Source organism: Chrysemys picta, chromosome 3, assembly GCF_011386835.1.
Source record: "Chrysemys picta bellii isolate R12L10 chromosome 3, ASM1138683v2, whole genome shotgun sequence".
Lineage (NCBI taxonomy): Eukaryota > Metazoa > Chordata > Testudines > Emydidae > Chrysemys > Chrysemys picta.
This window is the reverse complement of record NC_088793.1, coordinates 20290902-20310824: the sequence shown is the minus strand read 5'-3', so window position 1 is coordinate 20310824 and position 19923 is coordinate 20290902. Positions and strand designations below refer to the sequence as shown.

Below are 19923 nucleotides of genomic sequence, written 5' to 3'. Positions count from 1 at the left end.
TCACCACATCATCTGGGGATACAGAGAGTCGGATCAAAATGGATTTGACCTTTTGGACTGGGCCTCACTTGATGACCTCCACCTCATCCATGATCCAGAACAATGGGGTATTTTTCTTTCTGTCAGATGGAAGCAAGGCTGCTCCTCTAACCTCACCTGGGCCACCAGCCAGTCACTCATTCACTTTGAGCTGCTTCTTTTAGCATTTGCAGTGCTTGCCGAGCCATCTGACAGCAACTTCATCAGTAGAATGAAGAGCCCAAAGGCTACCATGAAATCTAGTCAGTTGACACCTTGTCAACAACATGCGCCATTGACTAATGGAGGCCATATTGACAAAGTGGGTTGTTGTGAAGACCCCATGTGTAGAGGCTGGCTACAAATATTCCTTGACTAGTTTGCAACCTGTTTAGCAGAGTCCAAAGGTGACATGGCAGGTCAAATCCTGGTGGTTGAATGGTTGGATCAGTGACAAGGAAACCATTCCAAACATCTTTAGCTGACACTCATCAGGGGATTTGCTGATTAGATTATTCCTGGTCCTGACTTTGGCAGCAGTCTTTTATAGATGGTTGTGGAAAGTCAAAGAGCAGTGTGACACCAAGGTAGACCAGTTTTGCCTTGTTTCAGTTGTTTTCCATTGAGAAAGACATCTAACTCAAGTTTAGCACTTGTGTTGTGGAGGTGGAAGATGCTTGAAACTGTCTTGGTCACACTTGGTTGGAGGCACCAACTGCTACAGTAGGTTGCCATCTTGGCCAGGTTGGCGTTCTCCAATTCAGTGAAAGAGCATTACTGCAGTAGATGTAATCTGCATAGATAAACATGACTGAATCAGTGGCAGGTTGTTTGTGTACCAATTGAACAGGGTGGGCGCAAACGCGGAGCTTTGGGATAAGCTGTTGGATTGTCTTCTCCATGCACTTGTGCTATCTCCCATATGTACCCCAAAACACCTGTCATGAAGTAGAAGTTCAATAATGTCCACTACCAATGCTGGGAGAACTCTGACTGTTTTACCAGAAGACTAGTGTGCCATACTGTATCGTAAACTGTTGTCAGGTCCAAGAAAACAGCTCCTATTTCAAGTTCTGTTGAAACCCATTTTCTAGTTCAAGCTATAAGCAGTGTGTGGAAAAACTTCTCACACGGTAAGGATTGAATGACTGTGACCAGGCCTATTGTGAGCACCAATAAAAAACCCTTGCTGGAATTACTGGAAAGCAAACTGGGCCAGCTTTGCACAATTCACTGACTGCTACATCACTTGGTTCCCATGCAACATATATTTTTTGAGGAAGCGTACATGTGGTTCACTGATATTAATGGAGTTAATGGAGTGACCCGCTGTGGAGAAAGGTATTTCCTCTGATTCCCTTTTTCATACTAATCTAAGTTCTGTGAGTTGGAGCCTTTTACTTAGTCCCCTGGATAATGATAGAACACTTCAGCTTTTGCCTCAGGGTTGAGTTGCACTTGAGGTAAATCATCATGTTGTAGGTTCCATATATGCAGGGTTGGGTCCAATATCTGCAGAGGTCCTCTGTAAGAGTAATACACTTTCCTACTAAACCTTGTGATTAGAAGTGAACGCCATACTTAACAATCTGTATAAGAGCCTTATACAAAGCCCATTGAAGTCAACAGGAGTCTTTCCATTGGCTTCAATGGGTTTTGAATCAGGCCCTAAAAGAGTAGCCCTAATATTACCTGTGACCCAATAATACTGGCTGCTACAGCCCACAGATTGTTTCCAGAGGGTAGTTATCAGTGGTTCAGTCATGCTGGAAGGGCATAACGAGTGGGGTCCCGCCGGGATTGGTTCTGGGTCCGGTTCTATTCAATATCTTCATCAATGATTTAGATAATGGCATAGAGAGTACACTTATAAAGTCTGCGGACGATACCAAGCTGGGAGGGGTTGCAAGTGCTTTGGAGGATACGATTAAAATTCAAAATGATCTGGACAAACTGGAGAAATAGTCTGAAGTAAATAGGATGAAATTCAATAAGGACAAATGCAGAGTACTCCACTTAGGAAGGAACAATCAGTTGCACACATAAAAATGGGAAATGACTGCCTAGGAAGGAGTACTGCGGAAAGGGATCTGGGGGGTCACAGTGGACCACAAGCTAAATATGATTAAACAGTGTAACGCTGTTGCAAAAAAAGCAAACATCATTCTGGGATGTATTAGCAGGAGTATTGTAAGCAAGACAAGAGAAGTAATTCTTCCGCTCTACTCTGCGCTGATTAGGCCTCAACGGGAGTATTGTGTCCCATTCTGGGTGCCACATTTCAGGAAAGATGTGGACAAATTGAAGAAAGTCCAGAGAAGAGCAACAAAAATGATTATAGGTCTAGAAAACATGAGGGAAGATTAAAAAAATGGGGTTTGTTTAGTCTGGAGAAGAGAAGACTGAGAGGGGACTTGATAACAGTTTTCAAGTACATAAAAAGTTGTTACAAGGAGGAGGGAGAAAAATTGTTCTTCTTAACCTCTGAAGATAGGACAAGAAGCAATGAGCTTAAATTGCAGCAAGGGCAGTTTAGGTTGGACATTAGGAAAAATTTCCTAACTGTCAGAGTGGTTAATCACTGGAATAAAGTATCCAAGGAGGTAGTGGAATCTCCCTCATTGGGGATTTTTAAGAGCAGGTGTTTTTTTTTTTTTTAAGAGCAGCCTGTCAGGGATGGTCTAGATAATACTTAGTCCTGCCTTAGTCCTGCCTTGAGTGCAGGGGACTACATTAAATGACCTCTCGAGGTCCCTTCCAGTTCTATGATTCTATGTCACAACTACTGAAGTCCCAGGGATTTTTGGACTGAACAAGCTGACCTTTTTTAAAATCCATCTCCATAGAAAGCAAATCCATGCTGTTATGGAAGAATATTTTCCCCTCTCTTCAATAAAGTAGAAAAGTTGTTTTTTGATGGGTGTGTTATTTTAATGTATAGATTCACAACTCTAAAGGCCAGAAGGAACCATTCAATTATTATCTGACCTCTGGTATGGCAAAGGCCATAGAATTTCACCCAGTTCCCCTTGCACTGAACCCAGTTACTTGTGTTTGGTTGAACTATATCTTTCAGAAAGACCTGCTTTGCTGGCAGGTCATTTCAGATAGCCTAATAAAATTTGGATTCCTTTTGGACCAGCCTGTTCTAAGATTCTGCAGTTGCCAATAATCCCAAGGAGCTATTATGGCACCTGGAGATATTTGGGACACATGAGATAACTGTCAGTGGTCTGTGGTGCGAAGAGGGGAAATACCAGAAGGGAAGTCACTATACCTTTATTTTATTAAGCTTGAAGTTTCCATCCCAGAGCCACAGCTGATACAGTTTTTGAAGGTGGATTACTCCATGAAGGCATCACAACCGTCATCAGGCATTGATGCCCAGCAAGAAAAGGTAGTCTGCACAAAGTGGTTCCCAGATGATGGGTTGTGGTTCAAGAATGGAGCACAGAAGGTGGAGAGAAGGGTTCACTGGGGGTATTGTTAGAGAGAGAGTAAAACAAGAACCTCTTTGAACTTTGTCCCGGGATAGAGGATTCAAATTTCTGGACCCACAGCCATACTGTAGTTTTGCTTCAGTGTAGAATCCCAAACTAGAAGGGGATTATTTTCCTATTTTGATTTTACGAAAATGTCCTGAGAACCAAGAAGACAGCAAAAATCTTGTAACAGCTGATCCAAGGAGTTTTCCACCATTCAAGAAAAGGGGAAAAGTGTGGGCCTTTTAGGGCCAAAATTTAATGAGTGGCTCACAAGATAGCTTTACTACTGAAACTGAACCAAACAATTTGCTTTGATTTGGCCCAACCCAAACCTGGTACCCCTGCTTAAACTTAATCCAGCTGCAGTTCCGCAAACCCCCTTTTCAGGCGAGGCCTGCAATAGCATCACTGAGAAAGTAGTTGTAGGGTCATTCGGAAAATAGTTATTGCCATAAGGTATCTCCAGAAGGCACCATGTTTAGAACACTAGGCTAGGAATCAAGGGAATTGGGTTCTATTCCTGACTGTCACCGGTAGCTGCATTACTTTGGGCAAGTCATTGTGCCTTTTCTCTATTTCCGTTTCCCTTTCTGTATTGAGATCTTTTTTTGTAAAGCACTGTAAGAGCTGCACTATGTAAAACAGAAATATTATAGGTAGGCAGGAGAGGGGTGAGAGAGAGGGGTGTGTGTTGGAGGGAGAAAGAGAAGACCACTATGTTATATGCATCTAAACATAATCTGTAAATCAAAATAAATATACAGCTAAACAGTGGTCATATTATAGGAGAGAGAATTCAGTGCAAGATACAAGTAAAGAAGGAAACTGATTGCTGGAAAGAAAAACAAACATAATATAAAAGGATAATTGTGGGGAAAAAATGGTTAGGCATAATGGCCTAGATCAGGGGTAGGCAACCTATGGCACGGGTGCCGAAGGCGGCACGTGAGCTGATTTTCAGTGGCACTCACACTGCCCGGGTCCTGGCCACCGGTCCGGGGGGCTCTGCATTTTAATTTAATTTTAAATGAAGCTTCTTAAACATTTTAAAAACCTTATTTACTTTTCATACAACAATAGTTTCGTTCTATATTATAGACTTATAGAAAGAGACCTTCTAAAAACGTTAAAATGTATTACTGGCACACAAAACCTTAAATTAGAGTGAATAAATGAAGACTCAGTACATCACTTCTGAAAGGTTGCCGACCCCTGGCCTAGATCTTTAATGCTATTTAGGCACCTAATTCCCGATGAAATCACTCCTGGAAGTTAAGTGACTAAATACCTTTTGAGGATCTGGACCAATGGGTCTGATTTTTCTGAGTTGTTGAGAACCCAGCTAGGGTGACCAGATGTCCAGATTTTATAGGGACAGTCCTGATATTGGGGCTTTGTCTTACATAGAAGCCTATTTTACCCCCCTCCCCATGTCCCGATTTTTCAAATTTGCTATCTGGTCGCTCTACCCACTGCCCACACTAACTTCAGCTGGAGATGGGAGGGCCTCTCTGGATTCAGTCCTCTCTGGAAATCAGGCCCAATACATCCTGTATGTTTATGTATAATCAGGCACTATGAACTTCTCGGATTGTCCAAGTACATAACAGTCTTTGGCAGACATGGGCCTAAGGGTTAGTACAAACAACAACAGTGATGAGCATGGTCTCAAAACCTAGACTGATTACAGGATGTTACATGGAGCATGTACATTTAAATAGATCCCAACATACCAGCTTCATGGATACCATATGTCATACCCCATAGTAATCCTATGGAGTGGGCAAACAGTCCTCTTGGTCGAGATCAAGAGCCGTGTCAGTTTAATATATGATTATAACCTCTGTTGGGTGATTGTATCCTGCCTCTGTGGGGCATGGGCTCCATTAGGCTTTGTCACCTCTAAATTTGTATGATCATATGTATTTCCAGCCCACAAACAAGACACATAATGCATGTTGGTATATCCCCTGGGAAACATATTTGGAGGGATGGCCAAATTTCAGGGTCTGTTGCTCTTAAGAGGGAGTTACAGATTTTCACCAATCCACCAATTAATATTTATCCTTTGGGACCATAAGCAATGAAGGAATAACCCTTTGTCTCTGCTGCATTTAGGGCAGGTGGCCATTTTCAGTTTTCAAAATAGCAGCCGTGTTAGTCTGTATCCGCAAAAAGAACAGGAGTACTTGTGACACCTTAGAGACTAACAAATTTAGCTTATGCTCAAATAAATTTGTTAGTCTCTAAGGTGCCACAAGTACTCCCGTTCCATTTTCAGTTTGAAACTCACAGCTGATGCTCCCATATGCCCTAAGGATAATGGCATTTATGGAGATAAGTTTAAACTGAACTGCCCAGCTCTAAGAGGCTGATGTATCGTTTCTTTCTGGAGAGTTATTTCTGTCTGTGTGGGGTCTTTCCAAATCTACTCAAAACCAAAGCCCACACCGCATAAAGACACTAAAAACACCCCCTTCCTAGGGCTCAACATTATTAACAATAACATAAAAGTCATAGAATCATAGAATATCAGGGTTGGAAGGGACCTCAAGAGGTCATCTAGTCCAACCCCCTGCTCAAAGCAGGATTAATTCCCAACTAAATCATCCCAGCCAGGGCTTTGTCAAGCCGGGCCTTAAAAACCTCCAAGGAAGGAGACTCCACCACCTCCCTAGGTAACACATTCCAGTGCTTCACCACCCTCCTAGTGAAATAGTGTTTCCTAATATCCAACCTGGACCTCCCCCACTGCAACTTGAGACCATTGCTCCTTGTTCTGTCATCTGCCACCACTGAGAACAGCCGAGCTCCATCCTCTTTGGAACCCCCCTTCAGGTAGTTGAAGGCTGCTATCAAATCCCCCCTCACTCTTCTCTTCTGGAGACTAAACAATCCCAGTTCCCTCAGCCTCTCCTCATAAGTCATGTGCTCCAGTCAGCTCAAGACTGCTCCCTACGTTTAGCTGCTCTTGAGGATCCTGACTCCGGACCTCTAAATCCTTTGTCACCAGAGTCTCGCTCATCTCCATTATATCATTGACTCAACAGAACCCACTTAACTCTTAATCAGCAAGATCAACACCAGCTAACAGGGTGTCTCTTCAGGCAAATATAGCCAGAGTGTTTCACTTTCCCAAACATCATATGAACTGCTGGTAAGTTTCTAGAGGTCCTATTACTGCTTATTTGCCCTGCCTGGTAAGCAGCATAGAATATGGTGATCATGATGAACTATATCTAGAAATAGGTGCTGATTACCTCATACCTAGTAGCTACAGTGATACATATCCATTATAGCAAGAACAATAGAGACCGAAATCACATGTAGCTCTTAGTAGCCTATTGTGCCATAGATAATAACCTCTCTTCTCTAAACCCTGCAAAGCTATGGCAAATTTACCAGCATCTAGGATTAAAATTAGAGGAGAAATAAAATGTAGTGAGGGAGCCAGAGGAATGTCAATTGTCAACGGCCTGATCCTGCCAGGAATTTCACATGGGTGGACCCCTCCACCAAAATCACTGGGGATCTGCATGGGTGCAGGAGTCCACCTGTATAGAGCCCACAGTATTCTGCCTGCTCACTTTTATCATGAGAACCTGCTGTCAGGTGCATATCCACTCTCAAAAAACCAAAAAAAAATCCTTTTGGGGTAAAACTTACTATGCTTGCTGTCAGTTGAAAGGGGAATGTTTCTGGAAAGTTTGGCCTAATTGCAGTGGCTGGGCTTGAGACATAAGCATGAATCACATGTGGTTTTCACTTAGATACGTTGTTTGATGCAGGCTTCCTTTTTAAAAAGAGAAATAAGTAGTGGGGGTTTTTTTTAGTGGAAAAAAAAATCTGCCACGGACTTAGGGCCTGAGCCTGAAAGCTGGGCTTCACTCTTGTAACTTTACTCACATGGGTCCCAATCCTGCAAACATTGATCTAATTGCCTAGCTTTATTCAGGTGAGTAGGCCTCAGGGCCGGCTCCAGGCACCAGCGTTCCAAGCAAGTGCTTGGGGCGGCAATCTGGAAGGGGCGGCAGTCCGTGCGCCATTAGGGCGGCACGCACTGCCTGTGGTGGTGGCAATTCAGCGGCTGCTCCTATCTTCAGCCGCCCACGATGGCAGCAATTTGGCGGCAGCTTGTCTCTTCAACCATCCACGGTGGCAATTCAGCGCGCTGCTTGGGGCGGCAGAAACAGTAGAGCCGGCCCTGGTAGGCGCCATTGAAATCTGAGGCTATGCATGTGCAGAATCACAGATGAAGTGGCCTGGTTTTCAGAGACACTGATCATCCACAGCTCCAATCACTGATGAGCTGGAGGGGACTCAGGAGGGCCCCTTGTTAACAGGAGGAGTTCAGCTTTCATTTAAAATGAAAAATATCTTGCTAGTTTCCCCTTCTCCCTCCCCTTGGGAAGGTAGCATTGGAAGTGGAAATGGACAGCTAGGGCTGATAGGAACAAGCCGCTGAGCTCTCCTAGGGCAGGAGTTTTGGTGGTCCCTGCGTGCTCACACACACTTCTTAAGTCAGTTGAGTCTGTGGGGTTTGGGTGTACCCCCGAGCATCATCTCACTGACCAACTCCCCCCCCCCGATCCTAAGGCTGGCTTTCTGCACTATGGAATCTGCTATGTTTGAGAGTGTCAGGAGATTGGCCAAAAAATGATTTGTAATCACCAAAAAATGCAAAGGCTGGCTCTGCCTGTTAAAATTCTCTGTTCTTTTCTGCGTCTGGGCCTAGCAGCGTAGGTTGTGTAGGTTACACGTTGCTGAGGTTAAGGCAGCTGATATTGCTACTGTCTTGCATCTGAACCAGCCACTGTAGCCTGAACAAGGGAATATGCACCACCTAGAAACCACATCAGCAGCTCCAGCGGTGCAAAAAGAGGAGGCTGCCGCTGTTGCCCTGAGTGGCAGTCCTGTTGGGTTTTCAGGGGGTGGGGAATAGTACGGAACTGATGGGTTTTTTTGGAGGAGAGGAGTATTTTGCCCAGGGAATGTTACGTCAGTTGCTGACATAGGCCCCGATCCTGCAATGAACTTGACATAGGTGGACTCCTGGGCCTGTATGGATCTCCTGGAGTCCACCCACGTGTAGTTCATTGCAGAATTGGGGCCAAAGGCAAAAAATATTTGAAGGATCACCTTGCCACACTTTTGTAGCACATCGCTCCTCCTACTGATTTTATTGGGAGCTGCAAGTGCTCAGTGCCTCTGAAAATCAGGCCATTACTTAGATGTGTCAATATGGATTTTAGTGCTCACAAGTCTGAAAACTCTTGCTATGGTTCTGTGTATGTGAGGGAGAGGATTTCAAACTATACAGTAAAATCAACTGGGTTTTTCCAGAATCACATTGGGTACTTAATGCAAAATAAACATCTCAGATACTAATCCTTGCCTAACTCTTCCTACCTAGTGTGGCTTCTTGCTGTCTTCTAAGTCTCTGCATAGCAGTGGTCAGGGGTGCTGGAACTAGGGGTGCTGCTGCACCCTCTAGCTTGAAGTGGTCTCCATCATATACAGGGCTTACAGTTTTGTTCAATGGCTCTCTGCACCCCCAGTATAGAAATTGTTCCAAAGCCACTAGCAGTGGATTGGAGCAAACTTTGTGCTCTGGGTATCCTGAGGAGTTTGAAGAGGCGGGCTTTAGGACCCTGGGAATTCCGCCAAGGCCCAGGTAGGTCTGTCTCATTCGTCAGTTTCACTCACTCTGGGATCCATTCACTCACTCCCAGCGATGTGTGTTCAGTGAGTGCTTTTGCTTCCTGGCTGGTTGCTGTGATCATTCACAAGCCAGGGGACTAGTAGTGATCTCTCTGCAATGAGGAGTATCAGGCTGGGTGGAGAAAGAGATTTCTTTTCTCTGGAAGAAAACAAGCAGTTGAGGATATTTAAGGATGAACTGCCCAGATGTGTCTCCCACTTCTACTTTTCTCTTAGGAGTAATGTGCTTGACAGCTCTCAGCAACTTTGCTAAGACTTCCTCAGACTTCTCAGGTAGGAGTGAAGCTCTAACCCTTTGAAGTGTATTGGCTATAAGTGAGAATTGGTAATAAATATTCTTCAAGAACAACCCAAGAAAAGTGGATCCAAGCAGGTCTGAAATAGTTATAGTGAGAGCAAATTTTAATTCTTTTAAAATATGATGAAGCATATCTTCATTAAGAGGATTTCAATTATTTAAAAAACTTTCTTAGGAATCCCAGCTAAAATATTTCAGCAGAGATGTTTCTGAACAACTTCAGGAAATGGGGGGAAGGGAATTATGTAAACTTTCCTAAGTTTGTGGGGTTGGATGGAAATATGTATGTGTGAGAGGGTGGAATAGGGTTAGGTTACAGGGCTGGGTAGTTTCTGAACACAAGTTAAAACTAATATAGTAGGATCAAGATATTTTATTATGGTCTAGATTCTGAAATCTTTGCTCATGTTAAATAGTACCTTTAACCAGCAAATAGTTCATTGCAGTCAATAGGAATACTAAGAGAGTAAGATGCTACTATCTGTGAGTAAATGGGTTGGAATCTGACCCTATGTTTACTTGTACAATGCTCAAAATTACTGGTACTCACTTCCAAAGACATCTTTATCAGTTTCACATTTTTTTCACAGCATATATCATGAAACTTTCACAGTAGTTACATGTACTGCACTTTAAAGATGTTAGATGTTTTATGACTATTATACAGCTGTAATAGTCACATTAAAATTAGATTTCTGCTGCTCTTCCTTGTGGCTGTGAGATGTGTGAAAGCAGCTCATGCCTATAAAACAATAATGTAGATCTAATTTTGCATGAGATTAGGAGTAATCAGTCAGCTCATTAGTGATGGGGCAATATTGACTCCAGAATATCTGATGGAATTCTGAATGCACTTGTGTATTTCTTAGAGCTAAGAACAGTTCAGGATGCTCTTTATAAAGAATGTTTTAAAACTTTTTAGTGGAGGAGAGCTGCCTATTATGGTTTGTTGGTGGAAAAATGTCATTAGTGAGAACTGTGTCATCAAAAGATTTAGACTGAAGTACACGATTGCCGTTTCAATACATCACAACATTACAGCTTGGTTCTTGGGAGCCAATGCATTTGCGTGTTGCAGAGGGATTTGTGTTATAAAGGAGGTGTTTATTGTGGCGTTTCAGTTGGGGACTAGAATATGGTGGGTTTTAAGCCTTAAAGTGTATTGAAGGGGCTGACCTGCCTGCGATTCAGTCTCTTTTGGGGGCAGATCAATTCTGTGGCTGCCATTCAAAGCAGATCTGCCTGTGAATGGAAAGAGCTGAGGCACTTCCAATTTATAGTAGTTTGTTCCCTTTAAAGTTTCTTTAGCACTGAGCTTTCTCTGTATCCATCATTCAAAGCAAGCTGGTGTAGAGTGGATGTGTGTGTGGTGGGCTACTTAGGAACAACGGTTGAAATTGCCTTTTATATTTCAGTACCTGTACAGAAAGTACAGATCCTACTAAGATATAGACACTTTACATCCCAGCCAGCCTTACTGGCAAGAGCATAACGATGTACATTGTGATCTTAAGGCACTAGCATAAATGTCAGTTAGGCCAGCAGTAAGGGTAGGCACAAAGTCAATGTTAGCAGCCTAACCAGAAAAAGAAAACCAATTCAATAGTATGTGGGGATGCTGGCTTAGAAGGATGCTACCACTTTAGAAGTGGGAATAAGAAAGTCAGTGGTACAAAATCATGTCTTATGGGGTGCCAATGAATTTAAAACTAAACTGTGCTCAATTAAAAAGGAGGGGATAGGTCAGTGGTCTAAGCATTAGCATGGCAATACCTAGCTTTCTTTCAACCACAGATTCAAATCCCACCAAGGAAACTCTGTGCTTTGGCATTTCCATAATAATATATGGAGATATACCTATTATCTCATAGAGCTGGAAGGGACCCTGAAAGGTCATCAAGTCCAGCCCCCTGCCTTCACTAGCAGGACCAAGTACTGATTTTGCCTTAGATCCCTAAGTGGCCCCCTCAAGGATTGAACTCCCAACCCTGGTTTTAGCAGGCTAATGCTCAAACCACTGAGCTATCCCTCCCATGAAGTTTAATGATCGTGGAAGTTTTCAGTGAGGTCCATGACACCTGTCCTTGTCCTTGTCCAAAGTTTCCTTTCTCTTACCCACTTGCTGCGCTGCAGGTCGGTTGGATGCTGTATTGAAATGTTGATTGTGGGGCCTTTGTCACTTGTTTTCTCACACTGCGGGCTATGGAACGGGGAACAAGTCTCACTCTAGGTATGGACAGAGCCTACCACTTTGTGGGTGCTACCAAAATACTGCTTTGTGTGTTAAGTGTTTTGGTATCCTTGAAATGAAAGGTACTAAAAAAAACTACGATATTCCTCCTAACAATACCTAGCACTTACATACCTTCCCATCTGCAATGATGTTTACAAAGATAAATACTAATAACTCTTTCATCATAGTGCCACCATTCTTGATGGGACAGCCCAGTTGACACACCACATTTGTCCCAAACTTTGGTGATATATCTCCATGGAGGGACACTGGCTCAGAACTGGTATAAAATGCTCCTTCTTGCACAGTAAGAAAACATGCACAGGTGGACTCCCCCTGTCTGCTGCAGTTGCCCTTGTATTATTACTATTAAGGCAAATCAGAGACGTAGATCATTTGCTACCATCCAGAACGGGGAATTATTGATTTCCTGGAAGGAGAAGCTGGACCCTCCTGCAAAGGGATCTGAATGTATGTTCGGTCTCTTGCTGTTTGACCACGGTTGCCATGGCTGGGAGAGCAGAGCACACAGACCCCTCTCTGGTGGGGCTGTAAAGGGATGCCCTGGGGTTTAGGAGGCAAAGGTCACTGGGAAAGCAGGACAGCCAGCTCCAGGTTCTTCCCCCCCAACCCAAGGCCCCTGTCTGAATTTCATCAGCTGTAGGGACAAGGGATCTATCCCTGAGTGGCAGTCCAACATGGTCACAGTGTCTGTCCCCATGGGCTCAATGGCTTTTTATTCTATTTCTCTCGCCATTGTCTCCTGCTTGCAGCCATCACCCAGAACCAGCGTTAGCCATTGGGGGCCCCAAACAGGAATATTTTCCACCCCCCATTCCCGCAATACTAAAACACACATTTTCTTATAATAAAACGTGATCAGGGGGCCCCCTTGAGCTGCTCAGGGCCCTAAGTAATTGCTTAGTCTTCTTATGCCTAGTGCCGGCTCTGCCCTCCCGCTTTGAAAACCTGTGTTGTAGCCACCTTTGTCCTGACTGGGTGGGGCTGAACTGGACTCACATTTGAGCCCATTAATGATCCTTTATGATCTATCACTGTAACTGCCGAGCACCAGGAGAGCTTGGCACACACCCTCCCTTTCTCACCAGGGGCTTCCATAACAATTCCAACCGCTGGCCGTTTAGGGAAGGTGAGAGCAGGATGAGGATTCAGATGCAGGTCTCCTTGTGTGTGTAGAGCAGCATCCCCCACTGGGAAGGCAGGCATTCACAAGGTAGTGCGGCTTCAAGGAAAAATGGTTATTGAGGATCCAAATCTGTAGTCCCTGCACAGGCAAAACACACCATGGCAGAACTTGGTCTGTATTAGCACTGCAAGTATTGCTGTAGGAATTAAAGGCCCCGATCATAAGTGTTGGAACTAGATGTGTTGGGGGTGCTGCTACGCCCTCTGGCTTGAAGTGGTTTCCATTATATACAGGGTTCAATGGCTCTCAGCTCCCCTACTGTCAAAATTGTTCCAGCACCTGACTGAGACCAAGGGCCACATTGTGCTAGGAGCTGTACAGTGACTGATAGTTCCTGCCTGAAGAGAAATATAAATAGATAAACAATAGGAAGGGAAGCAGAGGCCCAGAGAGATTGAGTGACTTGCTCTAGGTCACATGAGTATGTTGGTGGCAGAGCTGGGAATAGAACACTGGAATAGAACCCTACCCTAGACCATGCTGCCTCAGATGTCCACTGGATCCCCACTGCCAGAGCAGCTTAACTGTTCCCCCCCTCCCCCCCAAAAAGGGGGCAACAAATTAAGCATGTGTCACGTTAGGGGCTCTTGTAATCTGAGATGTAAGAATAAAAAAAATCCTTTTCTGTGAAGTATTTGAACTATGTGAAGAGTTTTGACGTTTTGTTATAGTTTTTTAAAAAGCTGTGTGTGGGGGAGGGTAACCGGGCATTCTGCAGCCACTTCTGCTAATAAGGCATGAGCCACTGCCTTGACTGATCTTAGTGTTTCCACTAAATTATGTGATTTGCCGCATCATGCTTCTCTTCAGTGGATCTAATGCTGAGGACCCAGTGGGTCTAGATGGTCATTAGGGAACCAAACTCTCCACGCTTTAACATTTGTGCATTGAAGCCTTTAGTGACGGTCTTGTGTCTCCATCTTCTTCCAAAAAGAAAAGAGCTATGAACAAATATCCAAGTGGTAGCAGTAGTAGCTTTTCTTATCTGCACGTTGTATCATCTCTAGTCTTCATATGTAATCCGAATACTTTGCACTTCTGGAGCCCATCCCAGCTAAGGACCTCATCATACCATCCCCTCCATAACTTATCAAGCTCAGTCTTCCATCCTTGCAGTGAGTATTGCTGTCAAAACAAAACATGCTCTGCCCTTTGGTCTTGTGTATAAACTGACTTGTTGGACATTGACAGTAGCACCTAGAGGCACCCATCAGAGTGCCTCATGCCTTCTCCGCACTGGGGATTTGCCCCGGTTTCAGCCATCCGTGCAGCTGCACTGACAGAAGCCCCCAGCGCAGACAAATAGCAGCTTTGCTTGTGCTGACAGAGCTTGGAACTGGGGTAAGCTGCAGGGTGTATGTAAATCCTTACCCTGCCTGCTGGGGGTTATACCACTGCAGCTACGGGGGCAGGGAGGGAAGGGGCTGGAACTGGGAGGACCAGGTCTTAACGTGCAGGTTCCTCGGGGCATGCAGCAGTGCACAGAACTGACAACGTCCTGCACCTCACTCACTCGTGGTGCTGGACAGATGAGAATGGGACCAAATGTGGCCCTTAGTGCTGCCTTAAAATGCAACAGCTGAAAGCTTTGCCAAGAGCTGTGGTCTATGTACCCCACTGGTGTGGGTATGTTACAGGTCCTCCACCAAGGACACGAGTCTGTCACAGCCCTCAGCTCCAGAGCTATTTAGCTCAAACTGTAGCAGCTGATGGTTTTAGCTCTGGAGGTCCCTGGTTTAACCCTGCTGTTGGCCATCACACCTGTATCGGTCAAAGCAGTTCTCTGGGGCAGGGACTTTAATTGATTATGGCTCTACAGCACCCACCAAGCACAGTGGGGCCCCAACCTGGTGCCCCCACAATAGAAATGTTTGCTAATAACGCCTCGCCTGGATCCTGCATGCTGGCTAACTGCTCTGTAGCTTTTGTGAACGTCCCTTGAAGACCTTTCCCTACGTTTAAAGGCGGCCAGAGTGTTTCTTGTTTAAGCAGGGCTGGCTTAAATTGTTAAGCAGGGCTGTCTTTGTCACCTACCTGCTAATTGGCTGGTTGTGTTTGTCTGAGCTGATGGGGGTAGGGGGCTAGCTGTGACAGGAGAACAGCCCCCTCTCCCTGCTTGCATTTAATCAGCCCGTAATAATGGCAATTTGTTTGACAAGTCCATTCACCAAATGATCACAGAAATTGACAGGCTAACAGCTTCTGAATGGCATTTAAGTAGACTTAGATATTGGGTTTGGAGATGTGAATGGGTTCAGTCAGGTCACGGGGAGGCCCATTATCCAAGCGTGTTGAAAACTGGGCAGTGAACGGAAGCCGTATGTTAACACAAGGGAAAGGTGGACGGCGTTTTGTTCTCAATGGCTCTAACACAGCTGTGTAATTTGGTACGGAGGGTTTGTACTTCTGGCCTTCGCTACAATGGGCAAACAACCATATCCTAACAACCTCAGACAAAACCAGCTAAGCCCCTTGCCTTCCTTCTTACTCTTCCCTCTCAGTGCTCTAACCTAGGTCTCTACAGGGGCTGAAGGACTTTTTCTCTTAAAACCCAGCTTGTCCCCTTCCACACTGTTTGGCCAAACCAGCCTCACTGGGCTTCTGGTGTTGTGTGCCTTGTGCCGGCTTAATGGATTTTAAGACTAGAAGGGACTATTCTGATCATCTGGTCTGACCTCCTGTATAGGATTTCACCCAGTGATTCCTGCATCAAACCCATAACCTCTATTTGAGCTACAGCTGAGGGGCCATGCCAATGTATGGTTTGTATCTACTAGAACCCCACTTCAGATTGGAAATAAAGGCATACATTTTTGACAGTAAAGGTAATTAACCATTGGAACAGTTTACCAAGGGTTATGGTGGATTCTCCATTACTGACCATTTTTAAATCAAGATTGGATATTTTTTCTAAAAGATCTACCCTAGGAATTATTTGGGGCAGTTCTCTGGCCTGTGCTATACCGGGGGTCAGACTAGATGATCACAATGATCCCTTCTGGCCTTAGAATCTATGAATCAGCTAAACTGATTTGAAGCCGCTCTTAAACTGAGATAAGAGTGACCATGCAGCCTTCTGCACTGGTTTATCTAACCCAGTTTAAAAATCACAGCTTATCTTCAACTGGTGCAACTTTACATGTAGACAAGGCTCTTGGTGTGAGTTAACAGTTGTCCAAATGCTTTCAGATAGGAGGAAAGAGGGTGTATGTTCTCATGCAGGAAGCTATTTATACGGTATTGGCATATATCTGAAAAAAAATCACGGAACCAATCTATGGTCACCTAAGACTTCATGGTTGTTGTTATGCTGAGCACAAAGGCTGTTTGGGAAATCATGGTGCCACAGGAGAAAACGTTCATTCTCCTGCTCCCAAAATGCAGACCCTTAACATGTGAGTGAAGGGAGAATTGTTGGTAGCAGTACATGGTCCAATCCATAGTTGAGGGGTTCTCTTCTGTAGAAGTCAATGGTCAAAGTTGCTATTGATTTTTCTGTGGGTAGTGCTCAGCTGTGATGGTGAGGGGAGGCAGTATGAAACCCCAAGGGAGACAGAGGGGAAGATGCATACTAGCCAATACACTGCAATACTCTAGATACTTGTAAACACAAGTTAAACTGAAATGTCGCCTCTTTGAGATGCCAGAAAAGTGACTGACTGCACATGGAGGCGTTATCTGATTAAAATGTTGCTTTAATTTTTTTGCTGTTTAGAAACAGTCTGGGCTGTCGGAGACCTGGATTCAAATCCTGATTTGCCACAGACTTCCTATATGATTTGGGGCAAATCATTTAGTCTCTCTGTGCCTCAGTTTCTTATCATTACACTGAAGATAATAGCAGTGCCCTACTTCACAGGAGTGTATGAAGATAAATACAATAAAGATTGTGAGGCACTGTAGTGATGAGGTGGGAGGGGGGAGGCAAAATATAGACCGAAATAATAATACTGCAACAATTTCTCCAGAGCCTCTCTCTAAATACCCGCATCTGGGGCCACGGGCAGCGATCAAACTCTCAGAAGGGTTTGTGGAAGTGGACTTTCCCAGGAGAGAGGTCTGGCTGTTTCAAGGAACAGGGGAGAAAAGGGGCGACTTTGCCACACCAAGGATGACTGAAAAGAAAAAGGAGGAGATGAGGGGAACTCCTTTAGAGATCCAGGGAGTGGTTTATCATCAGTTTGGATGACTGAGGCTTATAAAGCGGGACTGCGTGGTAATGGAATGTGGGTGGACTGTGACTGTTGGAGACAGGCAAAAAAAGGGACTGCTAACCATTCCTGTATAGGTGGGTCGGAGGCGGCAGGGGGATTTGTGGACACTGCCTCGGGACGCTCACTGGACTCGAAAGGATTCGATAAAGACCTGTTACCACTCAAGAAAGAGATGTTGGAGTCATTGTGGATAGTTCTCTGAAAACATCCACTCAGTGTGCAGCGGCAGTGAAAAAAGCAAACGGAATGTTGGGAATCATTAAAGAAAGGGATAGATAATAAGATTGAAAAGATCATATTGCCTCTATGACCACATCTTGTATACAGCATGCAGATGTAGTCGCCCCATCTCAAAAAAGATATACTGGACTTGGAAAAGGTTCAGAAAAGGGCAACAAAAATGATTAGGGGTTTGGAACGGCTGCCATATGTGGAGAGATTAATACGACTGGGACTTTTCAGCTTGGAAGAGACAACTAAAGAGGGATATGTTAGAGGTTTATAAAATAATGACTGGTGTAGATAAAGTAAATAAGGAAGTGTTATTTACGCCTTCTCATAACACAAGAACTAGGGGCCACCAAATGAAATTAGTAGGCAGCAGGTTTAAAACAAACAAAGGGAAGTATTTTTTCACACAACACACAGTCAACCCATGGAACTCCTTGCCAGAGGATGTTATGAAGGCCAAGACTATAATAGGATTAAAAAAAGAACTAGATAAATTCATGGAGGATAGGTCAATCAATGGCTATTAGCTAGGATGGGCAGGGATGGTGTCCCTAGCCTCTGTTTGCCAGAAGCTGGGAATGGGTGACAGGATGGCTCACTTGATGATTACCCGTTCTGTTCATTCCTTTTGGGGCACTTGGCATTGGCCACTGTTGAAAGACAGGATACTGGGCTAGATGGACCTTTGGTCTGACCCAGTATGGCAGTTCTTATATTCTTATGAATATTGCCAGGTGGAAGCTTAGAGTTTGTGTATCAATGGGAAAAGGAGACTCTCCCCCGTGGCTGAGATTTCCCCCTAGAGATGAAGGGGGAAATGGGAGTGGGCGGGGCAATAGCTAAGGTCTCTCATCCAGTCATGGTGGGAACTGACTGGAGTCCCTTCCCTTAAAAGGGAAAGATGGGGTGCCAGGATCCCCTGTGGCAAAAAGCAGTGCCAACAGGGAATGAGGAAAAGGGGCTTGAAACAGAAAAATCAGAAAACTCTAGACCAAGGAGCAAAAATAGGATCTCCCCCGGGAAGGGGAGGGAAGGGAAAGGTAGCCCAGAACAAGATGTAGGGGAGAAGAGTACACTTAGGTTGTTGATAGAAGTCAGACAGGGACTCTCACCACCAGAACGGTGGGAGGAGGAACCCCAGAGTCCCTACTTGAGGAGGAAAATAGGGGACAACAGCAGCCTCTGCCCCAAAGCAAAGGGGAAAAAAGCAAGGTGAGTAGCTTATCGGGTTGCCCTTGGTGTGAAGACGTATGGGCAGAAACAGAATTAAGGGGGTGTTCCCCACCCAAGAAATGCAACTTCTGTGGGCGGAATTTGGATAACCACCCTGGGGGCAAGCGTGAACAAAAAGACTCCACTGCATTCTCCTAAGAGGGGAGTGTGTGGGGAAAGAGAAACCTGGCCGTAAGGTAAGGGAGGGAGGTGTGTGAGTTCAGGCAGCTAGAACCTATTGGGAATCTGCCTGCCCACAGCCAAAGGCTCCTCATCCCAGCCTAAGGGGAGGAGCTACCAGACCCAGATTCCAATCAATTCCGAGGGGCAACTAATGAGAAAACAGGGACAGGAGTGAGGGTCAGAGGATCAAAATCAGGGATTCAGAGGGAGACACCAAGCTGAGAACCCCAGACAGCGTCCACTGCTACTCGAAGGCGTCTAGGGAACCAGCGGACACAGCCAGGGCCGGCTCTAGGCACCAGCGTTCCAGGCATGTGTTTGGGGCGGCACTTCTGAAGGGGCGGCATTTCGGCCCTTTGGGGGCGGCACCTTTGCTTCAGCGGCGGCACTCCGGCCTTGTTGTTGTTGTTGTTGCTTGGGGCAACAAAAAACCAAGAGCCGGCCCTGGACACGGCCTTAGTGTATTCAAAGACATATCTCCTAACTAGTGACAAAAGTAAATTGAGCCTGTGGGGCTTACGGGTCGGTGTGTTTTGTGTCCCCCTCTGTGCCTGATCCACAGTTTGGGTCAGTGGTTCTCAAACTTTTTTTCCCGTGGACCACTTGAAAATTGCCGAGGGTCTCGGTGGACCACTTAAATGATCTTTCCAAATTTTGTTTGTACCATTAGCTAACTATTGTAAAGCGCTTTGCATAAAAGTGCTATATAAAAAAAACTTAATTATTAAGGTTTTTTTGTTCTACAAATAAAAGCACACAACTCCTATTTTAATATCAGTAGTGTTACCTTTCTAATGCGATGGATGTGTCCTCTCTCCCTCCGTCGCAGCAGCACCCGCGCTGGGGCTGGGAAGGAGGGGGGCCTCTCCCCCGCTGCGGCAGCCACAGAGCTGAGGTGGGAAGGAGGGCTGTCTCTCCCTGGCAGCCGCAGCCCTGGAGCTGGGGAAAGTCGCCTCTTTCTCTGGCCGCCGCAGCCCTGCACGTCCCAAATTCTCCTTACCCCTTATTCCCCCCCAAGGCCACCACCTCACCTTACATGTGTGTCTTCTCCAGGGTCCAGGCACCTAATTAGTGGAGCCATGCCTGCACGGCTCCGCTAATTAGATGGGTGACCCTTCATT

General features: G+C 45.2%; 1 protein-coding gene across 1 annotated transcript in view; it reads left to right on the top strand.

The window, feature by feature from the left end:
• Nucleotides 1–9215: 9215 nt before the first annotated feature.
• Nucleotides 9216–19923, top strand: part of LOC101942026 (protein eva-1 homolog C) — a 293295-nt gene continuing 282587 nt past the window's right edge. Inside the window, exon 1 of the mRNA XM_024101094.3 lies at nt 9216–9497. Coding sequence (XP_023956862.2) covers nt 9398–9497 — 100 coding nt within the window. The 5' untranslated portion in view covers nt 9216–9397. The remainder of the gene's footprint in view (nt 9498–19923) is intronic.